The sequence below is a fragment of the Neopsephotus bourkii genome, unplaced genomic scaffold, assembly GCF_033783945.1.
Source record: "Neopsephotus bourkii isolate Nb327-2 ecotype Australia unplaced genomic scaffold, CSIRO-AGI_Nbou_v1 NB_1053, whole genome shotgun sequence".
NCBI lineage: Eukaryota > Metazoa > Chordata > Aves > Psittaciformes > Psittacidae > Neopsephotus > Neopsephotus bourkii.
Genome location: NW_026901542.1, coordinates 2900250 through 2927661, shown reverse-complemented (window position 1 = coordinate 2927661; position 27412 = coordinate 2900250). Strand labels below are relative to the sequence as shown.

The 27412-nt window shown below is 38.8% G+C and overlaps 1 protein-coding gene across 1 annotated transcript in view; it reads left to right on the top strand.

Annotated features, from left to right (window-relative positions):
* Window positions 1-27412, top strand: part of NELL2 (neural EGFL like 2) — a 156350-nt gene that overhangs the window by 54366 nt on the left and 74572 nt on the right. The window contains exons 10-12 of the mRNA XM_061361200.1: window positions 9368-9459; window positions 12278-12380; window positions 15362-15490. Of these exons, the coding sequence (XP_061217184.1) occupies window positions 9368-9459; window positions 12278-12380; window positions 15362-15490 (324 nt within the window). The remainder of the gene's footprint in view (window positions 1-9367; window positions 9460-12277; window positions 12381-15361; window positions 15491-27412) is intronic.

Below are 27412 nucleotides of genomic sequence, written 5' to 3'. Positions count from 1 at the left end.
AAATAAGGGCATCACATCCTTATTTTAATAACAGGTTAACTAACTTCATTCACACGTTTGCACCTTTCCAGTGTGACCTCTTGAGTCCCATGGAAACTCAATGGAATAAACAGGTTGGTTCTTACATTGTGAGCAAACAGGTTAAAAATCCTCACCTTGGCTTCTGCTCTGCTTTGAAAACTAGTCTCTGTGTACCTTGCAATAGCCTGTCATCTAGAAAGCTATTTACCAGTACTGTTTAAAACAAGTCCCAATCATTCTTTTTTTGCACTTACAATTGATCATATACAGCAAGAGCCATGTATTATTTCAAATAAAATTCCACGTTTTTAAGTCTTAACTTTTCTATATCAAGACCAGATATCAAGGTCTGTTAAATCCTAAGGGAGCTGTTGAAATAAAATATTTTGTGGAACAGATGAAACTCTCTTGCTTGGATTGATAGTCCTTATATTTCCCTCTCCTTCCCCCCCAGATCGTGAAGGTCATATTGCAAAACAAATCAGATGCTGCTTTTATGAGTGCAGTTCTTAGCAGACCATATTTGACTTGCAAGCAGGGAGGTGTAGCGAGCGAATTCGGTTAAAGAGCTGTACTGATTATTTCTATCAATTACTTGTAGTAAGGTAGCTTTGTCCTTTGTTCTGTAGGATTTGACAATTTAGAGTTTAAGGTTTATTGGATATAGATGCAAACAAGGTCTTTGCTAATGAAATATTGATAATAAATTGAAGAATTAATGCACACTGCTGGTTTTCTCTCGTGTTTCCAAGAGTTTGAAAAAACTGAAAAACACTGGGAATGGTTTTCTTAAAATTCATCTTAGTACTATTTAACCTATTCTAGTCATTTCTGAGATTCTTTGTAACGAAAGGAATTACATTTAAAGGTGTACCATTTTCTGTGCCATTAAAATTGCAGAACTGTACTTGGCCTTATGCAGGTTTAATGTTAATAGGCAGTAATTAAAAGTGAAATCTGTTTTTTAATTGTACTTTCTGATTATTGGTTTCCATATAGTGGTAGACAAAGGAAGATGCAAAAAGCGAGTTGGCTGATGTATCACTAAGAGGAAAGTATTGCAGCTGTCCTAGAGACTGGCATACCCTGCAGCTCCATTTAGACAAACACACCTGGTTACACAAACATGTGAACTCCGAGTCTAACATCTGGAAAGATCCACTTGAAGATGATAGGAATACTAGCATAGATATGACTTTTTTTGTAATTATCAATGACTCTAAGGATTTCTTTCATTGATGTAGTTCCCAAACAAAAAAGAAGAGTCACATTAACAGTTGCTATGAACTCCAGCTTACTGTTTTTCTTACTGGGTTGGAGCATCAGCTGATGCACTCTGGAGAAATTAGCTGTAACAAAGGAGAATCTGTGAGCATCTGCTCCAGCTACTTTTACATTTTTAATTATTTCAAATCCTGAGCTGGCTTTAGACACGAAGTGTTGTATTGTTTGGGAATGCTTGGTGGAGAATAGTGACTTCTGGCAGCCTTGAGAAACAGGGTCATGATGTTAGACGCACAAAGGTTTATATTTAAAGTTGTCTTGAAGATTTCCAACAATATTGGTATCAGCAGATTTTTCTGATTTTTTTGATTAAATGCTGTTTGATAATGAATGCTAAGAGTGAGTATATAACAAATTTGGAAAACCATTTGCATAATCGACTTTAATCAAGATTTCAAAAAATGTGTTTACCCTTGCTGTCTGTGTTGAAAACCTTTTGCTGAACTAATGCTAAGGACTTAGCTTAAGAATGTTAAGTAGAGTTCTCTGGAGTGTTTGTGATTATGCCAACTAATCCTGTCATTCTTACTGAAATGAAAGAGGAAGATGATGGGTCTCCCAGGAGAGACAGGGGGATAGGCAGATTTCATTATGCAGGAGCAAAGATGGGTGGAAGACGAGTTGGGAGTGTGAAACCCTGCATGCAGCTAGATGCAGGTGCTTTGAAAGAACTGAGATCTAACAACAGCAATAGATACAGTGCTCCACCTGTGCACTAATCCACTCCTGGGAATATCCAAAAACATTAGACTGGGCTGTGCCATTATGCAGATAAGGCATACGTGATTATTACTGTAATATCGAAATTAACAAGGGGCTGCCATTTGTATGGGGAGCGAAAGCGCTTGGGTTTGATAGGAAACTAAATACAGTGAAATGGAGCTACAAGATGCCAGGTCACAGGATGCCTTCGCCAGGGAGTCATGTGCATTAAAGTCACAATGCAGAATTTCTAACCAAAGAGTCTGTGAAAATTGTGCTGAATCAAAGAGAGTTTGTTTGAGAATTGGAGCATCTGTAGGGTCCATGGCAGTCACTCATATATGGGTGTATTTTACGGGTGTTTGAATAGCGTGGCAAGCTGTTCGGTCAGAAACTCCCACCACTGTTGGAAGTAGCCATAAATGCTTGGAGTGTGGAAATGTCACTTCCAAATTCTTTTTACTCAAATGAATGCCAGATTTACTTTTTTGAGGTGAACTGAATAGTTTTGGTGTTTGTATAGGGTGTTTTTTAATGCTGTTGAATGAAACATTGCCAAAATGTCTGAAAGTGTTGCCATGCAAAGGTACTTATCTTTTATTGAAAATGCTCTCACGATCTGTGTCCACAAAGCTACAGAAAGTGGCTATCTCAGTAGTCACGTGCAAAAATTATTGTCTTTGACAATAATGCATAATTGGTGCACTCTATTTTTTCATGGCAAATCTGGGCAAAATACCCCAATGAATAAAATGCTTTATTTCTACCTCTGCCCTATTTGAAGTCTCTGTGGAGAATAGTAAGAGCTACCCTGTGTAAGTGTTGCTGCAGGAATGGGTGTCTTCCCTTATCATGTCCATAGGTGGTTTTACCACATGGCAATGGATAACACAACATTCTTTTTATGCAGTAAGTTAATGCTGATGGGTGATAACTATTTAGATGTCATAGATTCTAAGTAGTGACTCAGAAGTACACAGGTCTTTAGCAGTTTTTTGTTGCTTTCAGAAACTTTCAATGCTCAGTCCTAATCTATTAATTGGATTTTGTCTTGCATATGGAACGCTGTGATTTGAGGCTTTCTGGTGGGTGTATGTGTGAGTTTAATCATGTCATGAAGTACAAGGCATTCTAGGGAGGTATCTACTTTTTCTAGACTGTGCCATTTTTCTCTTAACAAAGTTTTCAGACATGCACCCTGTCATTAGTAGCTATCAGCATTTGACACTATATCTGTTGGCACCTTCACTAAATACAACTGTGTCACTATTATTGCAGATAGCTGACATAAGGACTCCATCAGGTAATATCTAATCCCACTTTTATGAGAATTAAGCAGGCATGTAATGTTTGCATTGGAGCTCTTTTGGTCTGGCAGATTGTTGTGCTATTTCTAATTCTTATTATAAATGTAATACAGTGTTCATATAATATTAACCTTAATTGATTTTCCTATTTTGATACCATGTAAGGCTTTTGTCTTGGCATTTGGTTATATCGTTTGACATTTTGCAGTGAAAGTTGCTTGAGTATTGAATGGCCAACATAGCAAATTTGGCATAAAATGGATGGGCCTTTTGATTGCGTTAGTCAAGTTTTCAGAATCCCATGTTTAGAGTTGAAAATATTCCAGTTCTGTTTAATAAGCAGAATATGATCCCTTGCTCTGAAGCTGAAGTTGTGTATGTCTATCTTTAGAAATATTTTGGCTGACTTATTCAATCAAGCTGAATTGGTTGAATATGGCAGCCAAATGCAAAAAATGGCACTATTACTACCATGATAGCAATAATGCCATTTTTAAGAGAAGCTGACATCAAACACATTGTCCAGATTGGGTCTTTGCTTAGCTTTGGTTGCAAGCTCTTTCCCATACTCCCTGTCAGGCAGCCTACTTTAAAAGTTTTACTTCATCTGTCAGGTCTGTTTGCCTCAGCTGAACTGCTACCAACTGAGTTTTTAGTCACTTTTTGATGCACTTTTTCAGTGTTCAGATTGCCTTTTTTAGTCTTAAAAGATGCTTCAAGGAGCCCTCATTCTAGGGCTCAGATGTATTGTACAGAAGACATCCCAGCAAGAACACATGGGATAGATGAATTGTGTCATTCCCCTGTAGTAGCTGATGTAAAGATAGGAAACATGACAGGCAGGTGAAAGAATTTATAATTTTAGACTGACTCCTTGCCAATGTGATTGAACAGCATGTTAGTGTTTTTGGAGGTGGCTCACACCACAGATGCTTTTAAACGATTGCAAGAACACTGTAGAGCGACTGGATGTTTTCCTTGTGATAGAGATACGTAGCTTTTCTGTCTAACAAGAAATAAGATGCAAATAATAATTGACTCCTAATTGTTATGAAGTTTCAAATCAGATTTTCCTTTCTTGGCTGAGGAAGCAGAAGCAGATATATGCAGCTTTTGAGCAGCGATTGACTAGAAAAATTAGCAATATATTTTCCAGCTTGGAATCTGGAATAATTTAGAATCTTTGAGGGAGATGGCATGACCCAAAGCAAGCCTCCAGCCTCGCTGACTTCAGTAACAGAGGAGTTTGTGCTCTCCAGAAGATGAGCATAAAAAAAGTAATGCCGAATCCCTGCAAAGATAAATGAGAAAGGGGTGAGAGCTATGCTAGTAATGGCATGGCAGTCAAGAGAGACTTTGAGAAAAGGTGTCGATTATCTCTGTGCCCATTTCTAAGGATAAAGCCACGCAGTGGTCTTGCACCATGTAAGCTTGCTAAGTAGGATTAGTGGAATTTACACAATGCCTGAGGCTTGATCGCTGAATAGTAGAAAATATAATCAAGGAGAGCCCCAGGAGGAACCTGCAAAATGAAATGAATGAGGCAGGGTTATTTTTAGGTATGCTTTTTTTGGATGTTTCCCCCCGCCATCCCCAAACTCAACATTTGTGAAGAAAAGAATGGAGCAACATAGATTTAATCATCAAATTCATATCGTACATTGAAAATTACTGACAGATTTCACAGAACTTCAAGTCACATCTGCCACTCATTGGGCAGCTATGAATACAAGAAAATAAAGTACTTTCAGGAGTTCACCAGTGTGCTAAACTTCCTGCTTTCTGTTGGTGGTAAGTCTGAATTGAAATGAGCTTAGATACCACTGGGAAGTGTACTTCCTCAGAGGAAGGCATATGCAGTGTAAATAGCAAAGGTGATAAATACATAAATGAGAAAATGTACTACATGACAACCTGTGAACTCAGCGAATGGAGGGAAGGAGTTAGCTGAGTCATGGATTTTGCATAGCCATTCTAAGAAATACACGAGGAAAGTGTCATTTGGAGGCCAGTAGGAAGAAACAAGGGCTGTGGAAGAGAAGTGATGGTTTGACAAACTGTTGCTAATTCACTGAGTGAACACAGCCATCGTATTCCTTTTGCTGAATGAGTATGGAGAAGATGCTATGTAATCACAATTTATTAAGTAATACTACAGGGAATAGTTGTGTTATCACTCACCTGCATAAATATAAGCAGACCTTGCTAATAATTCTTTAGACCCTGTACTGATGACTGCCAATGTAATACTTGAGCACCTTCTGTATACAAATAGATGAAGAGGAGTCAAACTTCCTAGCAGGATTTGTAGACTTCCTGTTTCATCTTCTTAGAAACCTGTGCTTTGAATAATATGTGTTGTTTTAGGTACTAGGGGAATGTGGAAGTGTGATGGCAAAAGGAAATGGTTGATGTAATTCAGCTGTAGATGAAATCCTACATAGGCAATAGCTATCAAGTTCTGGAACAACTAATCATCAGTTAATTTCTTGACTGTGACTCAGTCTGTTGAATGAAAGGGCTTAGGAAGATGAAAGATGATATGTTTCCCTGGAGAAACACCAATCACAAACTAATCAAAGTATCATGGGAAGCATCTAGCCAAGCAGAAATTAAATCTTCGCTGGGCTTTCCAATTACACAGTACTAGTCCAGATGTTCATGTTGTTGAAATATCTTGATTTCTGAAGGAAAATAAAGACATGAAACACCACCATCATGGGATGTGTATTGGCTGTGACAGTTGCTGTCAGGAGGCAGGAGAAACGTTCTGTTCTACACTGCCTGGGTCATGGGTCCTGCTGTTGTAAGAGGAAAGTCGGGCAGAAGAAAATTAGTAGCTTTGACTTTCTAGAAACCTCTCCAAGTGTGCTCAACGCCCACCTAACCAGACAACCTTAGAGTGAGGCTTTTAGAAGCCTTCAGGTAGCCTGACGTAAACCTATCTTTTGCTGTCTAACAGAAGAGCAGGCTGACAAGAGAAAAGGAGACAGAGGCACATAAGGAGGCACTGGAGAAAAAGTCTGTACTAGCAAATGTACACCATCACTAAACCCCCTAGTATTATTCTTGCTACATAAACATGGAGCCAGTGGTACTGATGTAGATGAAGTGCCTGTCTGGTTTTTGTAAGCTCATTTGGCTTAGATTAGCACAGGTGAGGAGAGAAAAACCAAGCGACAGTGCTCTGAATTACAGCTTCAGTGTATTTTAGCTCTTGCTGCTTTTTAATGGAAGGAACTGCCCAAATACAGAATCCTTCATGTTTTAGAGAACGCTAGGAGGAAAGAAATGATCGAGGTACCGTCAATTTTGATGATTTTAAGGAGAAATGTCCCCATTGAATGTAGTTAGTGAGAGCAGCAGTCTGTAAGAAAACATGTTTCAACTTGTGTTCAGATTATTCAGGCTAACAGGCTTTCAATTTAGTTTCAATTGGACATTTATTAGGCTAGGTTTTCTTTTTTCTTAAACACAGTTCGGTCACTTTGTATAGGCAGGTCCCTGATACCTGGGGGCTCTATAACCTTGCTGACAATATCCCAATGTTTATTTAAGGGCGTTCGGTGAATGAAATCTCATTTTCTTAGCTGCTTGATGGTCAGGTGTCGTGGTTGTGGAGGTGGGGATGTGAGCGCTGCAAGTGTCTAGATGCATGCATTCTCCTGCCACTTTCTAGCCTTTGTGAAAGCAATCTTTGCGTGTATGAAGGCCCACAGTAAAAGGGCAAGGGGTCTCTGGGCAGAGCCATTTCTCACAGCCCTGGAATCTGTAATTTTTTATTGTTTCCAAGGCTTCATGGGGAATTGATTTTCTTGCTGACAGCAAGTGTTTGCATTACTGCATCACTGCATTACAAGGATTGTATATGCCAAGACTTCCGAAAGCTGTTGGTGGAATCAAGAAATAACTGTATGATTTCACACTAGGCTGGATGTATTCTTTTGACTTTTTTTCTGTGTACACTATTTTTTAAGTTTCTCTGAAGAATCAGAGGTTTGTCGCCATTGATGAGAAGACTGGATTCAGTGGACTATGCTTTGAGGTAGTATAGCTATATATAGCTTTTAAGGTGCCTAGGTGGTCTTATTCATATGTTAAGAGTGGTTTTGCTTCAGGAGAGAGTTTTCTTCCTAGACAGGATGACAGCAATTTTGTTGGTTTTTGCCTTTCCTGTGAAGAGATGTGGTCTGCCTGTTGGAAACATGAGGATGTGTTATCAGTCCATTGCCATTGTGTGGTCCTAAGGCATTGCTATACTTCATTTTTTTCCTGTCACATGTAGTTGTTCTTGGAAACTTGAAATGTATGACGCAAAAGAAAGGGCTTAATATATGAGTATTTCAGTTTAGGATTGTGGCCTGTAATACAAAGGAGGTGATATATATGACTGCATGGTTGTCTCAATCTGTGTGAATTCCAGATCTGCTGGTCCCCAGTAAAGGTTCATATAGGATTTTTTTTCACATCCTTCTAGAAGAGCTTGTTTTCTGGGAGAGGATGGAGTCACTGTATTGAGCTTTTCTGACTCTTTCTGACCTTTCTTTGTAGATGATGTACAAACTTCTTCCTTCTGTTAGCCCTAGGGCTCTCTTCTGTGGCTCTTTTCTGTACTTTATTAACTCTGACTGCAAACTCTGCCATTCATCGTTTTTGGAGCGTTGCAACATGCTGTGATATTACTGTTTGAAAGTACTCTGCAGGCTTATATCACACAAAATGTTTTCTATTTTGTAATGTATGATAACTCATATTTGGAATTTGAATAAAAAAAACTTCTTTGTCACTATGCCCATCAAGTCTTTTTCAATGTCAGTTCCAAGAGTTGACATTTACATGCTGACAGAGTAACAAGGAGTTTGTAAAATCAAGGAGCTGCAAGCTAGAAGGTAAAGGAGAATTGAAAATAAGAATAGTGATGGTAATCAATATAGGTCACACAATGAAAACTGTTGTACTTTTAGGTATTTTAAAATTATCTACAGATTGCAGTCTATTTAAACAGAGTCAAGAAGTCTCTCTGTGAATGAATTGTAGAATAATTGCTTTACATCTCCAAATAAATGATTAGCAAATTAGATCTCTAACATGTAATCTAGAACTTGAAAAGCGGTAACCTACTCTTGCTATTTCATGTTTATGCTTATTTGATGAGCCTTGACTGTGTCCTAAGCAAGTGACATCTGATTTTCTGTACCTAGCAGTGACATTACGTAGCCTTCATACTTTGCATAGCGTAATTGTAGTAACAGACTCATTTAAAACAAAGTTTGCTGCGAAGATATTTTATGTAACCCTTAAATACGGCATAGGAACTTCAGTGAGCAATCCAGTATGAGCTCAGTTGGCATGCTGATGAAAGACTGGTACTGGCAGGGCACAGGAGTGGCACCAGGCCAGGCTGTGGTATAACAAACACTGATCCTAAGAGGGTCACTGTGTCATTTGATCATTGGAGACTCGATACTACTTCTGTTGGGGGAAAAAAAGAAGATAGTCACTGAAGGTCAGTTCCTGTACAATAAAATTCATAAACTTTATGCTTTAGCAGGTAATGGTAAATAACTGGGATAAGATACAAATGTGTAATGTTTAAATAACTATGTAGGGTGACGAAACATCAAAGGACGGTGATAACAAATAAATATGTGAGCGCCCTTTGTCATGCAACATTCGTCTTCAAGAAACTGATTATCTATTAATGCCACTTGCACTGCTCTCAGAGCTCCATTTGACTTTTTGCCCTGAGCTGTGCTGCAGGCAGTCTTGGCTTCCTTGGCGTGACCTGGGACAGTTTCTGTTCTCTCAGTAACTATCTGTACACCATATGTGTGCTTTTTTGGTTCTTCTGAGGTTTTTTTTTTTCTCCTCTGACTTTTTTTTTCTTGTGACATCGAGTCCTGCAGGTGGGTTTAGAATATTCTTGCAGCTGATTCAATGTTTTCATTTTGAAATGCAGGATCTTTATCTTTAAGAAAATGCATCAGTTTTATACGCAGAGTAATAACAATTTCTCACAAAATTGTGTGGTTTTGTTTTGTTTTCTACTGAAGCCGTGTGCGTATTTGAAGGCAGAACCTACTTTGAAGGACAAAGAGAAACTGTGTATTCAAGCTCAGGGGACTGTGTTCTGTTTGAGTGCAAGGTAAGACTGTTGATGTTAAAGAAAATAAAAATCTTGCATGTTAGAAATATCAAAGTCCCACTGAAAGAAACTGTTGAAATTCAGACAGGTCTACCTTAGGAAATGGCAATGGCAACAGGAAAACATCTGAAGGGTCCTGCGTTTATTTTCTCTTACTGTGTTCCACATCAGATTTTGCAACCAAGTTTACTTTGCATAGCTGTAAGCTTTGATTAGGCAGCTTGACAATCAAGCTGCATTCGTTCCTCCTTAGGTATTGTCTACATCATCAGTAATCAAAAAGCCCAGAAGACTACCTTATGTTTCCATTGACCTGTGTGAAATGTTATTGTAAAAAATTAGGTGCTTAGATAAGGGAGAGGCATGAATGTGATGAGGGCTTAATTTGGAATTCAGGACAATCCTTAAAGGAAAAGCTAGATGAAAAAGAAGGAAGGGAGCTGGCACACCAGGTGTCTGGTATTTCTAGTGATGAAAGTGGAAAAGGGCTGTTGTTTTATTTGTGGACAGATGCCTGATGCTGAGTCAGTCTTGTCCAGCTGCATGACCGGAATTGTGTTTCAGGGCACAAATGCACTTTAAGGAGAAAATATACCCCAGGAATGGCTGTGGGTCAATTAAACAAACTGCTGCAGTGGGTCTCATGTTGCCCCTCTGGAGAAGGGATGGGGAGGAATTCCTTCTGGTTAGTGAGCTGCATGCTGTGGAGTTGGAAACCCGAATGCACATTTCTAGGGCACAGACAGAGCTGGCTCCTCTGGCCGTGCAGCCACTATCTATTCCCAATTCCTGGAAATCTCAAAAAATTTTCATACAGCTATGAAAAAGTGTGCTTCATAAAATAGACATAAAATAGACTATTGTCTTACTGCTGCTGATTTTAATCTTTATGAGCTTTATATCTGGAGTAGGAAAAGATGACCAGAAATAACTTCAGGTTGTATGCTTTCCAGGACTACGAGCTTATATTTTCAACATGACATCTGGGACATGAATCCGGTGATTAGTCAATGGATTAAAAATTACAATGAATTAAAATACAATTAACAACCATCAGAACTTATAGAATCATTGAATGCAATCATAGAATTGTTTGGATTAGAAGTGATCAAATGTTAAGTGATGTTGCCTTGTGTTTTTTGCAGCTGGCAAGTGCAATACTGTATGAACAAACTGCCTCTGTTGGCTGTGCTCCTCCGTATTTTGTTGATTCTAATTCTTTACTGATGGACAGGCTGACTGTCCTGGTAGAAATATTAAGTAGCAACTTTGGCAGATTCAAATGCTGCTTTTTCAAGGACTGAAGTATATACGATTTCTGCTGCACAGCATTATGAATGATAATTCAGAGCAGAAAATCCACATACTGTAAACTGTGTTTGGTCAGTTAAGTCATAGGTGGGCGCTATTTTATTACTGCTGCAGTTCCCATAAAAGGATTTAATTAGTGAGTCCAGCTGAAGAGAAACTTAATAGGAAAGGCACAGATACTGATTTCATGCGTGAAGGCTTATAATGATGTTATCAAGGCAGTGCAGGGAATTTCTTCTTTTTGTCTGCATGCAATTCCAAACAGAGTTTTTGTTTTGTTTCACTGCTGCAGTTGTGCCTCCTATAGGCATGCACTTTTCTCTCTATTACTGGACAAGTAAATGAAAAATTACCTTATATATTAGAATGTGTAAAAGAATTAAATGCAATTTAGACTACTACAATTAATATTATTTCTATCAAAGGCTTTTGTTTTTGTTTTTTTTTTTCAATTTTTTATTTTGTGGGATTGCTGGCTTTGCTTGTCCTGGTGTACAACACATCTGTGGTTGGTTCAGTATTACCAGGCTAAGGTTGCTTTCTTTGTCAAAATTGCTTAAGGTTAAGTTTGAGCAGTAAGTTTGATACTGGCCATTGTGTTTGTGTTTCATCTTTATATTTCATGCTTAAAAAGAGGGTTTGAAATTAAATGGTAGCTCCATAATAGTAATAACCCATGCAATGCCATATGCATGATTTTAGGCACTTTCATGCAGAAATAATAGGGTCATGAGTTCAGTGAGCTCATATTGTAACCAGATTTCTGATTGTAAGGCAGATGCCTCTATGGAGCATGTTGTTGTTTGCCTTGTGTTCTGTCTTTTCCATAGCATGACTAGAGCACTGCAAGACACATTAATTAGGGCCCGAGGGACCCTAAAGGTGGTACATCTGCAGTATCTGGATTGCTAAGGCAGGCATTTCCTGTGGTCATGATGAAATGGTTGTGTGTGACCTGCTCCAACTGCCTGAAGATATTCTCAGGGCCTTGGACATTTCCAGATGCCTGATCCAAACTTAGCTGAGAAACCCTCTGTTTCCTAACAGGAAATCAGTGCTGGTTTCCTACAGTGCTACTGCCACAGTGTGAAGATCAGAGATATTCAAGATTGATTTTACTTGCTATATAAATAACAGCTACTTTAGAGTATTCATTATGAGCACCCTTGATAGTGGATTCTGCTGCTTCAGTTTCTTAGAAACCATAGTTACTCTGTCAGGCATAATTTCAAGAGAAACTTCTGAGGCAAATTGCTTGACATCTAAGATAAGAAAACAAGAGCCATTGCCACACTTCTGCTTGCTTGAAAAGGTTTGAGTATAGGGGAGTACCTGATGCTTTTACTGTGTGACATTGTCCTGTCAAATGGTTTTCAAAGGCACCTGAAATTTGACGTAGGCAGTTGGTTTTTTTTTTTGGTATGCTATAATGCTAAAACTCCATTAAAGTTATAATTTATCTTTCTTTCATATTTCACAATATTAATTGATTACCTCAATTTAACAGAACCACAAAATGCAGCGTATTCCAAAAGACAGATGTACAGCTTTGAACTGCCCAGAATCTCAACAGATCCCCTTATCTCACAGTTGCTGCAAAATCTGTAAAGGTAAGGTAATAACAGGATATATGTATATATATAAGTAATCTTCTGTTCTTACTGATTGTATAGACTTTTTTTCTGATAATTTTGAATAGGACACTTCTACACATGGTGATCACTAAATTTTGGGAAGCTGAATACATAACATCTGCATTGTGACAACTGAAAATTGTTTGTAAATGTTGAATGGTACAGATTCTGAGAATGTGTTTCATTTTAGCCAAAACAAGGGTGAAAAGTCAAAGAAATCATATCCATAATTAGTGGATTCCTTCGTGCATTCCAGTATCCAAACAAAATGATATTGGAGAAATATCCATGTTCACCAACATCTTTCTGAAATGGTTCTTGGTGCTATGCAGCTATTTGAAAACTGGAGTATCTTGTTCACCTGTTTGGGGTTGTAGTCTGCATCTAGAAGCAGAAGCTTTGGGGAGTGTTTTTGTATGCTATGTACCTTTGTGTGTTGCATCTAGTCTGATCCTTATGAAAGGAGGCAGGTGGAGGAAGTGCTCTGTGTCTTGAGCTCACTCTTTTGATCTGGACTAATACTGGTATCTTCAAAGCTATGAGCAATTGCATCTTCAAGTGGCTACATCTGTTTCTTCTGTAGATAAATAAGATAAATCGATACCTGGCATGAAAAAAGATGTTAGACTCTTGGGCTGATTTTAGGGATACTTTGGTGTAAAGACAAGCACGACTATAGTTTCTTCCGTGCTACTCAGTGCAAGCATGAAGGATATGATTAATGACATCAAGCAAAGTGATAAAGTAGAAGAACTTAAGGGAAGACAGGTTTTGAAGTCTATCACAGTCAAAAAGGATATTTTTTAAATGATAATTTGTACAAAATCTTCAGTGGCTTAGAGAAAAGAATTCTGTTTCTTGTGCTTAGTATAGCTGGAAAATGTTAATGTATGTTGGATGCATGCTTTCTGAACAATTTTATCCTCCCTGAACCACGCTAGCTTGGTCTCTTATGAGCTATGGAGCTTATTCTTTAAAGAAGAAGCTGCTGTATCCTATTCTTCAGTAGCATGTATTTTGTTTATTAATACAGCTGATACAGAAGTGTTGAGAATATTCAGAATAACAAAAAAATCAGTAAAAAAGCCCTAACCCTTTCTGGATGATGTGTATAATCTTAGCTGTGTAATGCAAAAATCTGATACAAACCAATCCAGGCCAGGAAATAAAAAAGAAGACTATTGCTTTGTCATTAACTTGGGCTTCAATGAGGAAGACAGCAAAAAAGCTGTCTTTTTGGCAACAACATATATGTTGCCATGCCCAGAGGTTCCTTTTGACTCACACACTTCTGCTGTCATCAGTGAGTATTGAAGGTTCTCTAACGTTAGTGAAAGTGTAAAGCTTTTTGCTTCCTAATGTCCTATGTTAGATAACAGCATTGTGTTAGTGACAGTGAATTATAACATTTAAGTAACATTACCTAGGTAATATACCTCTAGGTTACAGGGAGGCAATCCTCAGTGGGAGGAAGGAGAGAAAGAAAAAAAACAACCTCTCATAACATTGTAGGTCTCTGACATTTGCATCATGACTGTCTCTGGGTCTCAGTACTCAAACACTCTGCCTTTATGGGCTGTTCTGTTTCTTTTATCTTGTTTTGCTTGGTTTATCTTGCTTTGCACTGTTCATGAGCTGCCCAAGTGCAGAACACCTCTCTGACCTGACCTCCAAGCAGACTCCGCCGTTGTCCTTGAAGTGCTCATTTAACATCGCTTCAGTGAAGTTAGAGATAAAAGCTCTTTCATAGCAAAACATGAAACAGAAGCCAGGTGTAGTGATAAAAATAATAATCCTTACTGCCAACAAATACTTGTTTGTTATTTTGTAAGAGACCTGTGTTGCAGCCTGGTTCCAGCTTGCCTTTTGGAGCTGTTGCTGTTATACCAGGCATGGTTCCCTGAGCCTGACCCACATTTCCCAGTTCTCCTGTGGGAGTTTTTGGGAGAAGAAAATAGTTACTGGAAAACAACAATGAAGTATTGCTGCTTGATCAGTTCTAATGCTTCAGCTAAAGAAGGAAGCTTCAAACAAATGAAATTCTTGAGAAAACAATGAAGGAGACTTTATAGACAGCTGTGGAAATTGCAGAAGCTTCAAGTCAGTTACAACAACCGTCTTGAATTCCGCATAATAAAGGATGATTTAATGGTGTTCAGCAGCAGAGCAGCATTACATCTCATGAGAGCAAACAGAAGGAATTAAAAAAACCCAAACAACTACTGAGTTTAAAGGTTCAATCTAAATTTTCCAGCCTGCAAAAGAACTTGGATTCTTAAAAAATTGTAATTAAGGTACAATTCAAAATGGTGACACTAATGAAGAATGCAAGGAGAAGAATAGGAAATAGAGATGGCTAAAAGGGGAGATTTTAAAGATAAATTTATCTGAAATGGGAAGGATGGTGCAATCAGGGAAGAGTATTCAGCCAGTGGAGCTTGAAAGGAAAAGATAAGGGGAAGAGAAAAGCAAAACGGGGCAATGTTAATCAAAGACTTCCTGTTAAATGTGGGAGGATTTTATAAATATGCCTGGGAACAAAAAGTGGTAGGAAAAGAAGTGATGCCACTTGTAAATGAGCTACTGAATGTCCAAGCTATTGAGATCTTTTATAAATGTCCTAAAAAATTAATAAAAAATATTAAGAAGTGTCCCGTAAAAGTACTTTGCAGTGACAAGGAGACAGTAAGGGGATTTAAGTAAGCCTCCTATTCAGCTGCCTTAGATCCATGCCATAACTTGAAATTGAATCGAAGACCTAGAGACAATCTGTTCTTGTGGCCTTTACGACTCTTTTCATCTGTTTCATGCTTGATACAATTTATTTTTCTATATCTTATGGACAATAGAAAGGTATTCTTTGACCTAACTGAGAAAAAGATAGGACTGTCTTTGACAGGGATGTTTTAAAATCCCTGGATTCTTTTTAACTCTCAATCTTATTTGTTTCTGTACAGGCCATGACTTTTGCACTGAAGGACATAGCTGTATGGAGCATTCGGTCTGCCGAAACCTAGATGACAGAGCTGTCTGTATCTGCCGAGATGGCTTTCGAGCCCTTCGAGAAGACAATGCTTACTGTGAAGGTAATACCTTGTATAGATGCTTAACTCCTCTGTATAAAATTACCATGGGATGAACGTGTTGATTCATAAGTTGTCAAAGTGATAGACCTCTTAAATGCAATGAATTAGATATGATCAATCTCTGATCAATGTCAAAGTGGCAAGTTGGTGTGACTGAGGTCTTGAATTAGAAACATGCTTCTGTAGGAAATTTCTTCTCTTTATTTTTTATTTTCATAATATTCAGATATTCAGGCAACTTAAAAGTCAACCATCTGAATAACACATAGGTATAACATTTAGTTTCTCTTTTCACTGCTGCCTTTTCCCATTCTCTCTCCCTGGGAAGTAAGTAAATGCTATAGACTAGATACTAGTGTTGTTAATCATACTGAGTAATGATTTATTGTTTGAGCTGCTCTTTTGGTATGAGGGAGCAGTGAGCTACTTAATCACAAGAGAAGCCTCTATAGTTTGTGCCTTTACAATCTAGCCTAATCCTGTGGAAAAGAACCCCACATCCCCACTCCAGCAGCGAGAGCCAAAGTCCTCTGTGCAGTCTCCTAGCTTTTGTGCTAGCTGTTGCTTTTCTTCCTGAAAACCCTGGTTCTGCCAACACGTAATACTAGTGTACTATCAGGCTATTTGTACCATGCAGCTTAAGTGTTGGAAGCAGGATAGCCTTTGACTAATAAGCAGTTTGGTTCAGGTTTAGCCTGCTAAATTGAAAGTCAGCATGTGAGAGTAGAGTCTTAAGGTACTCTGCAGCTCCATCTAATATGTGGATCGTTCTCTGGCAATGCACAATTAAATGGGATATATCAAGGCATTTCAAGACTGTTCCTGAGGCTGATTTCTACAAAAGTTAATGCCTGCAGCTTGAGTTAGTAGCTGCATTAATGTCAGAGAAAACAATCTGTAGATTTAGATTTGAGAATTCGTGACTGTTTTCAAGAGAGGAGTGTGTAATTAATTCAGATTCACATACATCTCTGCTTAATCTTTGTGGCAAGCCTTCTGGTGGAAGCGTGTTTTGAGAATTAAAGATCATGCAGAAGCAAATCCCTTGCACCTCATCTTGTCCCAGCAGGCATCTGACATCAGGACCTGCTGTATAGCTTGTTCTGTGTTGCAGCATCAGCCACTTTTTATCCCATAGCTCCTGGAGATGATGCTGAAGCTTAGGTTGCAGATCTCATTTCTGGGAACTCATCAGCCATTTCCTATTCTAAGGGGTCACTGAAGCAATGGACTTATGATGAAATCAGGTGCTTTAAGAAGGTTTTTTTTCTTCACCTCTATTGTTACTCTGCTGAATGAAACCAGAAAAACCTAATTATGCTCTCTTAGTGTTCTACATGTCACTCAAATTAGAGTCTGTTGCTATGTGTGAAACTTGCCAGGCATGTCATAAGCAAAAATCAGACAAATCTTTTTGATTGGCATTGGTGATGAAATACTTAGAAAATACTTAGATGAGGACAACGTAGATTATCATATGTAAGACTGATGTATTTGTATTATGAGTAGATTTACCAGTTTGTGCAGTACCTGAATTCAGTATGATGATTTTTTGAGAAGATTTCTTGGCCCTATTACTTCTGTATGGGCAATTGGCATTGTTTCTGGGTGGTAATTATCAATCTGCTTAAGTGCTTTCAATAAACTTGCGTAAGTGAATAAAAGGTGGGGACACATTATTTACATAAAAATAATAATTTTATACATTACTATACTTGGATGCCTTAAGATCTCTCTTAAAAATGTGTATGATTTGAGGCCTGATCCAAGAGCACTTGCTTACGTTGGAGACAACAGAAGTAAGTCCTATTAGCAAGATGTGCCCATGTGAGCAGAACTCATGAGACTGGGTCCCAGCCAGATGAAGTTCTCCCAGCCAAGGGCAAAACTAACTCAGCAGGCAAAACAGCCTAGCTTTGCTGCTAGTTACGTGCTGTGGCTGCAGTGTAGATGCTGTGCTTGAACTACATACACTTGGTACACAGATCCAAACACGACCTTGGCTGTCTGTCCCTGAGTGTGCAGGTGACATGCTGGAAGGAGGGGAAATAAATAAGGTTAGGGATTAAAATTTGGGATTGTTTTTGTGGAACAGGAGCGGCAGGGATTGAAATGTCCTTGTTTCCTCAGAGTTGTGCTTTTAGTGTTATATCTTTGTTTCCAGCCCGAATGTCTCTTTGAGCACTGAGAGTTTTTTTTATCTGTGGAAAGACACTCTTACCTTAATATTAAACAATGTAGTAGCAAAGGGCACAATAGCAATAGCGTAAGACCAAGTCTTTTCAGAGTCCTGTCTCTCATCTTGAAAGGATGAAATGGTCCCTGCCTGCCTTTCTCAGCACATACCTGTTCTTCACTGTGCCATTATCGTGGCTTTAATTACGAGCAATGCCAAGTGTAGAAATGTCGAGTTAACACAAAGCCTTTCAGAGAAGGCTTTTTATATTATAATGGCTGGAGCCCATGGGTATGATACCTGTTTCGATGTTTGCACTTCACAAACTTCAGATGTACTGCAAAATTGGATGCCTCGATTCTGTGTTAGAGCCAAACTTCACTAAATACAGTCCTGATTTGTGCCTCAGCACTGTCAGAGTTCAAAGACTAAACAGAGGTAATGATGCTCCCATTGGCAGAACTTCCCCATAAGGTAGAAGAGCAAAAATATAAATATTCAAGGCTGGTTTCAGTGTGGGTCTGGAAAAGCTGCATGCATTTCATCTGAATGATGGAATAGTTTGGCTTCTGTCCTAGAAAGAACTCGTGCTTTTCCAAAGCTGTGTGATGTCTCTGGATACTGTTATGATGGATACCTTTCTGTTTCGTAATATGTCTTAATATTTATGTCACTTTCCGTTTTCCCTTGAAGGACTGTGTAAAAACAGCCCTTAGAGCATTAGGATTCCTTTGTTTATGTGCTGTGAGCCTTATTCCAAATACTTTGAAACCTACTTTCTGTCTCAGATTATTACGCAGTTTGAGATGCCTTGTGGGAAGTTTAGGTATGGATTATGCTGTGCTGCCCAGGTGCAGGTGCTTTTGAATATAGCATCCTTGGTGTATAGCCTAACATCAAGGCTTTACAAAACCAGATGTTCTGATGAAGTGTAATTAGTTTTTGCCAAAGCAACACCTGGAGTGCTCACAAACTGATTATCACCCTTTGGGATATATTTCAGACCGTGTTCAACTCCCACTACGTTTGTGGTGGAGTTACGCTGAAAAAGATTTGAAAGATGGAGTTTGTTACTCTTGGCTACTAAGATATTCTGATGCATCTAGAGGAATGAAATATACCCATATTTAAAATATGTTTGCTTTCCAAATAGTCTGTTGGTGGCAGATTTAGGCGGTCTTTTCAGTCTTTGAACCTAAGCTGTTTTCATGCACCATGTCATGCACTTTTGGCAGTCCTCAAAAGATGTGCTTGAGGAGGAGGTGTTACTTGTACCCTTTGGAGACCGCACTTGGAAGGATTGTTTGACGCCTGATTTTTCTGATTTAATAGTAACACTCAACTATCTCTGATTTCACTTCAGAGGTGTTGCCAAGGATTGCTCATTAGAGAGGAGAGTAGGCTCAAGAAAAAAGACAGGAGAATGCAGTAATCTTGTAAGCACCAGGACTGAACATGAGCTGAGAAAAACAGGTGATTATCAAGAGGGTTTTGTGTGATGCAGAGGCTGTTTTACATCATGTACTGATTTTGGCTGGGGTGGAGTAAATTTTCTTCATAGCAGCCTGTGATTTTTAGATTTGTGTGGTGCTGTGATTTTTAGATTTGTGATTTTTTTAGATTTGTGACTAGAACAATGTTGATAACACGGGGATGTTCTAGCTATTGTGGAATGGTGCTTGCACAGTGTTAAGGCCATCTCTGTTTCTCACTTCCCTGCAGTGAGTATGCTGGAGGTGGACAAGAGATTGGGAAGGAAAAGCTGGGACAACTGAGCCCAGCTGAGCAAAGGGGTATCCCAGGCCATACAACATCATGCGCAGCAATAAAAACAGGGTACCTTTCTAAGGTGCCTGTTGCTTGAAGACTCATCAATGTGTTGCTGAGAGCTGGAGAGTGATTGCCTTTGAATCACTTTTTTTACCCCCTTTCCCTCTTCACTTATTAACAGTTTTTATCTCAACCCATGTGTTTTTCCTCACTTTGGCTCTTTTGATTCTCTTCCCCATCCCACTGGACGGGGTACTGAGTGAGTGACTGGTGGGTGCTGAATTGCTGACCAGGGTCAACCACATCACAAATTTATTTATCTTATGGTGTGTGGACCATAATGTTTATTTTCTGATTTGGGAACTTAGTTATACTAGTTGTACAGTACACGACCTAGCTAACTTATCTTAACAGTTTTGGATCATATAATATTATTAAACAGTTTTTTTGTGAAACCGTTATCATTCCACTGTATCCTTTTTCTTCCTTACTCTTCTAGTTTCTCTGCTGTTGCTATGTTTGTCCCCTTTTCAAGCATAGCAGCTGAAATGAGATCAAAGACTGAGTGACTTCATCTACATTTGAGAATTGCATCAGCTTCACAGATGATTGTCCCTCAAAGGGACAGTTTATAAATCTGCTTTTGAATAAACTGGCTTGATTTGAGTCATCGTCAGTAGAGGGAAATAGGCAGTCTTAGAGGATGAATTGTCTCTTTCCAGAGTAGATATCCGAAGAGCGCTTGAAGTGCCACTGAGTTGGACCCTATCTGGTTTCCCTTAGCTCAGAGTTGTACATTCGCATTCTGCTTGGAAAGATTTATTAATTTATCCCTGCCTTCTGGTAAAAACACTAATGCATTATTCAGCCTTCTTCCCGAGCAATAAAACATTGCACATCTTCACTTACCTTGTTAGTACCATCTGTTGTTAATCTTACTATTAATCTTGTTTTTAACTACTGGATTACAAAAGTAAAGTATATTTTCTGAATAAGTCAGATTTCTACCATTTGCAGTGAAGAGAACTCTTACAGAAGAGAAACAGTAATAATCAAATTGCAGTAGGGTATGTGTTGTAGCGTATTGGCCAAGTGATCAACAATACATTTCTTCTTGAAGCAAATGTAATATTGAGAAGAGCATAAGTAAGATAGAGGCTTCTGTAATGGAGATAAATCCCAGAGTATTAAAAATTATTCTATTAAGACCTCTGGGTTTTTAATAACCAGTACTGGGCTATTTGCTAGCTATGCACCATGTATTTTGGGTGAGAGGCCTACTTAGGAGCTCTGCAGTGCTGTCAGTTTTGTGAAACTGAGAAGTTTATCCAGGCTTCTCTTTTCATACATAAATTCTTTTTTGTAAGTGTGATGTGCCAATAGTAGCGCATGTAGCTAAAAAATGAAGATTTCCATCTCCATCAACTGGCAGTGTTTGAGTCATTACCTTGTCATTTTTGGGTTGTGTTGAAAAACTAATCAAGCAGAAAGAAAAACTTTCACTCCAGGAGGGCAGAATGTTATTTCTAATTCTCTATTAAAAAGTAATTAAACATTATTAATATTAAAATTAGCCATTCATATTAAGTGGCATTAATATGGTATCAATTATTAATAATTTTTCTCAGCAAAGGCAGTGTCATCTTATTTCCATCATTATGTTACTGAGAAATCTAAATAGGAAGATTTATCAAGCCACTTCTAATGTGTCAGTGTGTCAGAGTGGGCCAGATCCTTCTTCTCTGCCATGGTGCTTACACAGGAAGATACTGAAGCATATTCCTAACTTAAAGTGTGCAAACAGTATCCCTGACAGCAGTTCATAGAATGCGATGCATACTGTGGTACAGATAGTATGACCGCCTGTAGCAGTGGGATAGTTTGTAGGTGTTCAAATTGCAGGATGTGATTCAGTGTTATTTGATATTAATTACTTCTACAAGCGATATGTTCACACTTATTCTATCATCTACCCATAGCCAGGACAGACAGGTATGTTACTATGATAAAAAAAGCTGAAACTAATCATATAAAGGGAGCCTCTTAGAAACTGTTTTAAACTCCTCTGTGCTGCCAATAGATGCTTTATTGTATCAAGAGCAGCCCTTTTCCACAGCAATAAAAGCATACGTTGCATTTTGGTTCAAATGGGAAATTAAGATGATTTTTTTCATACAAATTTCTGAAGTCAGCAACCTGAAAGCAAAAAAGAAAAGAAACTAAAGTCTTCATTTTGGTCTTGTTTTCCTTCCTTTTCAGTTTTCACTAGGAGCTGGGAAGGGGCTGCTGAAAGAACTGGGTGCTGTCGCTGTGCTGAAAAAAGTACTCACAAGCAGTTAGCTGAGTTTCTTTCATAATTTAAATACCTCAGTCTAAAAGCGCAACGTCTTAATGATATGTGGAATCTGGATCCCAAGAGCTGTAACAAAAACACAGAAATGCCTGGCATTAAACCAAACCAGACTTAAAATAAACATTCCTTTACGAAGAGTGCAGAGCAATAGCAGCCACAGTGACTGTATCTGTTATGCTTCTCTAAGTAGTGTGGCACTATTGGAGAAACAGCTGAGTTGTGATACCTACACTTGTTCCTGTAGAATAGCTTGCAGGAATGTGCTGCTCCTACTCGAACCCCAAATGCAGTCTAATCCACCTACAGGGGTCTTACCACAGCTTACAGGTACTATGTGTGCATCTGTCTTCCAACAAGGACGTTGTCCTGGGTTTAGCAGTGGCAGTCATTTTTCTCTTTCTTGGTAGCTGGTGCAGTGCTGTGTTTTGACTTTCAGCTGGGAACAGAGCTGAAAAACAATGATGTTTTGGTTTGGCCAAGGACTTTGTGAGCCTCATGCTCTGCCAGGGAGGAGGGAAGCTGGGAGGAAGCAGAGACAGGACACCTGACCCAAACTGACCAAAGAGGTATTCCATACCACAGCATGTCATGCCCAGGAGGTAACTGGGAGTTAGCCGGAACGGCAGGTGGACTGCAGGCTTGGAGGAGGTATGGGTCAGTGCTTGGTTGTGCTGGGGGGCAAGTTATCGGTCGTCTGGTGATGAGGTGTTGTATTCTCTTCCCTTGTTATTTCCTTTATCATTACTATTATTGGTGGTAGCAGTAGTGATTTGTGTTATACCTTAGTTACTAAACTGTTCTTATCTCAACCTGTGGGAGTTGCATTCTTTCTGATTCTCCTCTCCATCCCTCCGAGAGTAGGGGGAGGGCAAGAAGGGGGGGGGGGGAGTGAGTGAACAAGCTGTCTTGGATGGGGTTAAACCACGACAGACTTTTAAAATGCCCATGTGCGGTACAGTCTGTGCTGCCTCTTCCTAAGAAGAATCTGATACATATTTGTGATTTCTGTATAAAAACGTAAATGCTGCTTATTCCCCTTTTAGAATAGGGGAAAACAGAAACACTAACAGTGGCAAGAATTTCTAAGTGGCAGGTATTTCTAAATTCTTGACATTTCCAGTTCAAAGTTATGAGAAGCTGTTATAAATGGGGGGAAAAAAAGAAGATTATTTTGCAATTCAAATGTAAAGACCTATTTCTAACTGAGTGCTATGCTGAAGGAGGATGGATCATGAATTGGAGTCTCAGTAAGCCTGGTATTTAGAATTCACTAATTAATCATATACAGCATCCTTTTTATTCTCAGTATGCCAGTACATCACACTAGTTATTTGGTGCCTAAGGAAAGGCCCCCCAGGATGCTTTCATGTCTGACAGATAGCTATATATAATTACTTGTTTTATCATGTATACACTACCATATGCATTAATTATAAGATATTAAGTAGTAAGGAGATGCAGTTTGCCAAGTAAAACATTACATGATGGCAGACAATATTTGCAAAAAAATCCTAAGGTTTATATATATATATATATATATATTTATGTTTATATTTTATATATATATATATAAACTACATAATGTATGTGGTGTCCAGTGATGTTTTCATGAGACTGAGGTGAAGATTTCGTTTTCCTCCAAGAGTCTCACTTGCATGAGTAGCTGCTGAACAGTATCTCCTGCTGCATGTTTAACAAGGACAGTTTTATCTCAGCAATCTGTCTTCCTTTACAAAAACTGGGGCAAGCTGAAATAAAAACAACTCTTTGTACTGTTAAAAGATGATATTTTTGAAGTGCTGTAATATTGTATTGCATCCTTTCAAAGCTATATAGAGCTTCTGTCAAGGAATGTAGACCTTGAGTTACTTTACTTTTATTTTAGGAGTATTTTCTGTCCCAGTAGCCCTCTCTCAGGCTGCAGGAGATGGACAGAGAAATCAAAAACTTAAGCAAAGATCAGAGATTTAAAATAAAGTGAAGGGAGAAGCATCAGGATGTGTACAATCTGTGTATGTGTTACCTATGCAGTTTAGTTATGGGCAAGGAAAAAACACACCTTGTGTGAAGATCCAATAGTTATAATTTATTTTTAGTCTAATTGATGCTTAGGAATCTAGTCAACAACCTCTTATTATCTTAGTTACAATGGTGATAACACTTATAATAAACTCACCCAGTTTCTCTTAAGGTCCATTAATAATTCAATGAAAATCAATAGACACGGGTAGCTGCCCATTTTCTCTTCCCTCCCTATGCATTGCTACAGTGAGTTGTTAGTGGCCCAGATTCTTTTCTGAGAGCAGATGGTGGAAGGTTATTTTATTTTTTTCTCCTTGGTCTTTGTGTATGCTTGAGGTTATTTTGGTATGTTTTAACTCAATACATGCTATAGGTGCACAAGGTTAGCTAAGTTATGATTCATTAGCCTTTAGTGCTTTTCTCTTTTGAGGGAGGAGGGACACACAGTTGCAGAAAGGTAGGCAAAAATAATCCCCCCAGACAACTAAACCTCCCACAGTTTCAGAAGCAGATCATGTACATATGACCACTCAGTAATTTTACTGTTGGAGCTAGGCTTTTACTGGCTGTTGGTAATTGGTAGCACTAAAGGCACAGGGATATATATATAAAGAGAAGAAAGTCAAAGATTATCTATAGAGGGTATGAGTGATGCTGACACCTATGGTGGTGCAGTCAGATGGAATAAATGGCTCAGAAGATTCAGAGCAAATACACAATTTTGATTGAAGTTGTTGCTAACATCCTTTGTGGAATATGTCAGTTGGAACTTGATTTAGGAGAGCAAAGCAAAATAAAAGTGCAGTGATTGGTTTGTGACTGACTGGAGTAGCAGTAGTAGTTAAACCATAGGCTTGCCTAGTGATGGAGAGCCTAGAAATAGTAGTGGGAAGAGAAGGAGCAAGGGCTGTGTCAGTGCCTGGACATACTTTATCCTCTTAGACAGGAAGTAAGAAAGGGTATAGGCAAGAGCAGATGCATAGGAAGATAATGTGGAAATTAAAGCACTTGACAGACTAAAACCATGTTGTAGCTGAAAGTAAAGGGAGTCTGGAGAGAACATGAGCTTGGAAATACGGTCAGGGAAGTGGGAGAGAGCCTACTTACTCCATTCTTACTGGAGCAATAGTCTGGGGAGTTTTAATGTACTAAACACTTGAGCAACTGGGAAGGAAGAATCTGAGGATGAATTAAGGTGTTTGGTGGTGAAAAGAGAAGAACCCAATACTTTCACAGATGGGTAAGCTGGTTATCATGGTTATCAAAGTTATAGTCTCTTTTTTTTTTTAAGGAGGAGGAGCTGTTGAGGGGATGGGTTGAAGACAGGTGGAGAGCCGAGGTGAGGAAAATTGGAGGGAGGACCAAACTTACTCAGGTAGAAAGTGGGTGAGGAAGGAAAATGGCAGAGAAGCTTGATGTCAGAGGAAGGTGAGAAAAGAAGGGCTATTGTCAGTAGAGAGAAAACAGAAAGAAAAAAGACAGAACTTCTTTTCCTTTGTGACCATGTCCAGGATAGGTTGTGTTTCTTTTCAATCCATGTTTACCTTTTCCAGTTGTATTGGTTGCTGTGATCAGTCACTGTTTGTGACTCTTTCATAGTTCCCTAATGGATGAGCAACATCTGCTCATTTTGTGATGCCATTCAGATCAGGGACCAGATGAGAAAGTCTCAGCCTTTCCCAGCATGTCTATTTCTGTGTGCGTCAGGTCAGCAGTGATAAAAATAAGGGGCTGAAGATCCTTTATGCCAGCCATTGTTAACTGGCATCCATCCTTGGGATTCCTAGCAGAGATGCCCAAGATTCACAGGGATGATGGGTAAATGAAGCCCTTGCTCTTAGCAGTGGAGCCCTCAGGTCAGGATGGAGGTTTGCTGATGCTGTTGTGCAGGTCAGGTGGAAAACCATTACCCTCTTCAGCAGGTGAATATAGGGTTTCATATTTAAGGGCTGTGATGATAGAACCTTTCATTAATATAAAAAATGTGGGGTTTCTTATTCTGTTTTGAAGTTGTAGGCCTAATCTGCTCTGCTTTTGTGTTCAGGCATTTATTAAATATTTATTTATAAATAAAGCTTTTTATGCTCCTGTTTGCTCTCTTCTTAGGTATTTAATATAATTGATTGCAAAAATCCTGCAAGAGCATCTCCCTGCTCACCATAACGCCTCTCTAAGTGTGACCAGGGAAATCACTGATGTTAGATACCATTGAGTTTTAAAGGAAATGGCTGGAGGCAGGACACTCCATAAAGTTCTGGAAATGGCCTCCTTTCTTTACAGCCCAGATTTACTGACTTAGTACCAGACTCATTTGTTCTGGCAGGCTTTTTTGGTGGATAAAGGCAATGATGGATAGAGAGGCCAAAGCAGAAGCTTTTTTGTTAGCATGAGGCTTTGGTCAACAATGATTTGCAGATTGCAGGTCAAGATCTTTTCTTACTAATGGGATTGTAAAACATAACTGTGAATTTCACTCTAGGGAAGCAAACTCACTAAGGTGCAGGAGGAAGGGGTAGAGGGAAACTTTTCCTGGGTTATATGTTTCGCATAAATTTTGTTTGAGTGCTTGAGGGGATAAAGGAAGACTTTGCTTTTCAGTTTTGATGTTTTTGCAAGTATAAATAAATCATTGAAGTGCAGATTCCAAACACTTTTGCACTAACCAATTTTCCCAGAGATGCCTCTTTTGTCTGTTCCACTGGGAATAAAGCAGGTTGATGATCTCCATGACTACATTGTTGTCTGTACATCACAGCTGGTGGCTCAGTATCACATCACAACTTCAAGCACACAAGTCTTTATTGTTGAATGTGTAGTGCCATTGGAGTGGTGCATTCATTCCATTGAATTGATTTTAGCATCTTACTGACTAAACAGTAAGACATTAATGTGCATTAATATGCTAACTAGACTTTTTTGGCATGAGAAAATGAAGATAAATGTCGTAGTCTTCCTTAGATATTGAAATGCATCAGGTTTTCTGTTGTAGTTAGTGCATTTGTATCTGAAGGTGGATAAAAAGCTACACCAGTGTTTCAACCAGTAAGCAGGATGAAAAGGCTTCTGTTTTGCTAGCTTTGAAAGAGAACAGATGTTGGGCTTTTTCCCTGCCCCAGTTCAGTCTTCCTTGATGTGTAATACCTTAACATAATGCATACAAAGCTCGCATATGGAGTGCTAAGGAGGGAATGGAATCACATAGTTTTAGTGTGCTTGATCTCTGTGTGACTGGTTGTTATTTGACTGCTACTTTACGCTTTTTGTATTAATTATCTTTTGTGTCCAGTGGCAATATGATTTATTGCTAAAGTTGCAAACTGTTTGCAAAAGCAGCTTATCAGCTGTGCATCCACAGTGTAGAGCAGTGGAGTTTTGACGCTTGATTAAAGTCTTTAGGTGCCAATGTAATATAATAATGTGACAGTAGCAGTAATAATCACCTTATTTCCTGTGCATTCTGTATAGCTTTTCTAAAGAGCTGGGTGGGAAGGAGTTCCGTTTCCCAGTGAGGGTTTAAAACTGTGGACAATGTCTTTGCAAATCAATTTGAGAAAAAATGTTACCAGATTTGTTCAAATGAAACACTTCAAAGGTTATCTGA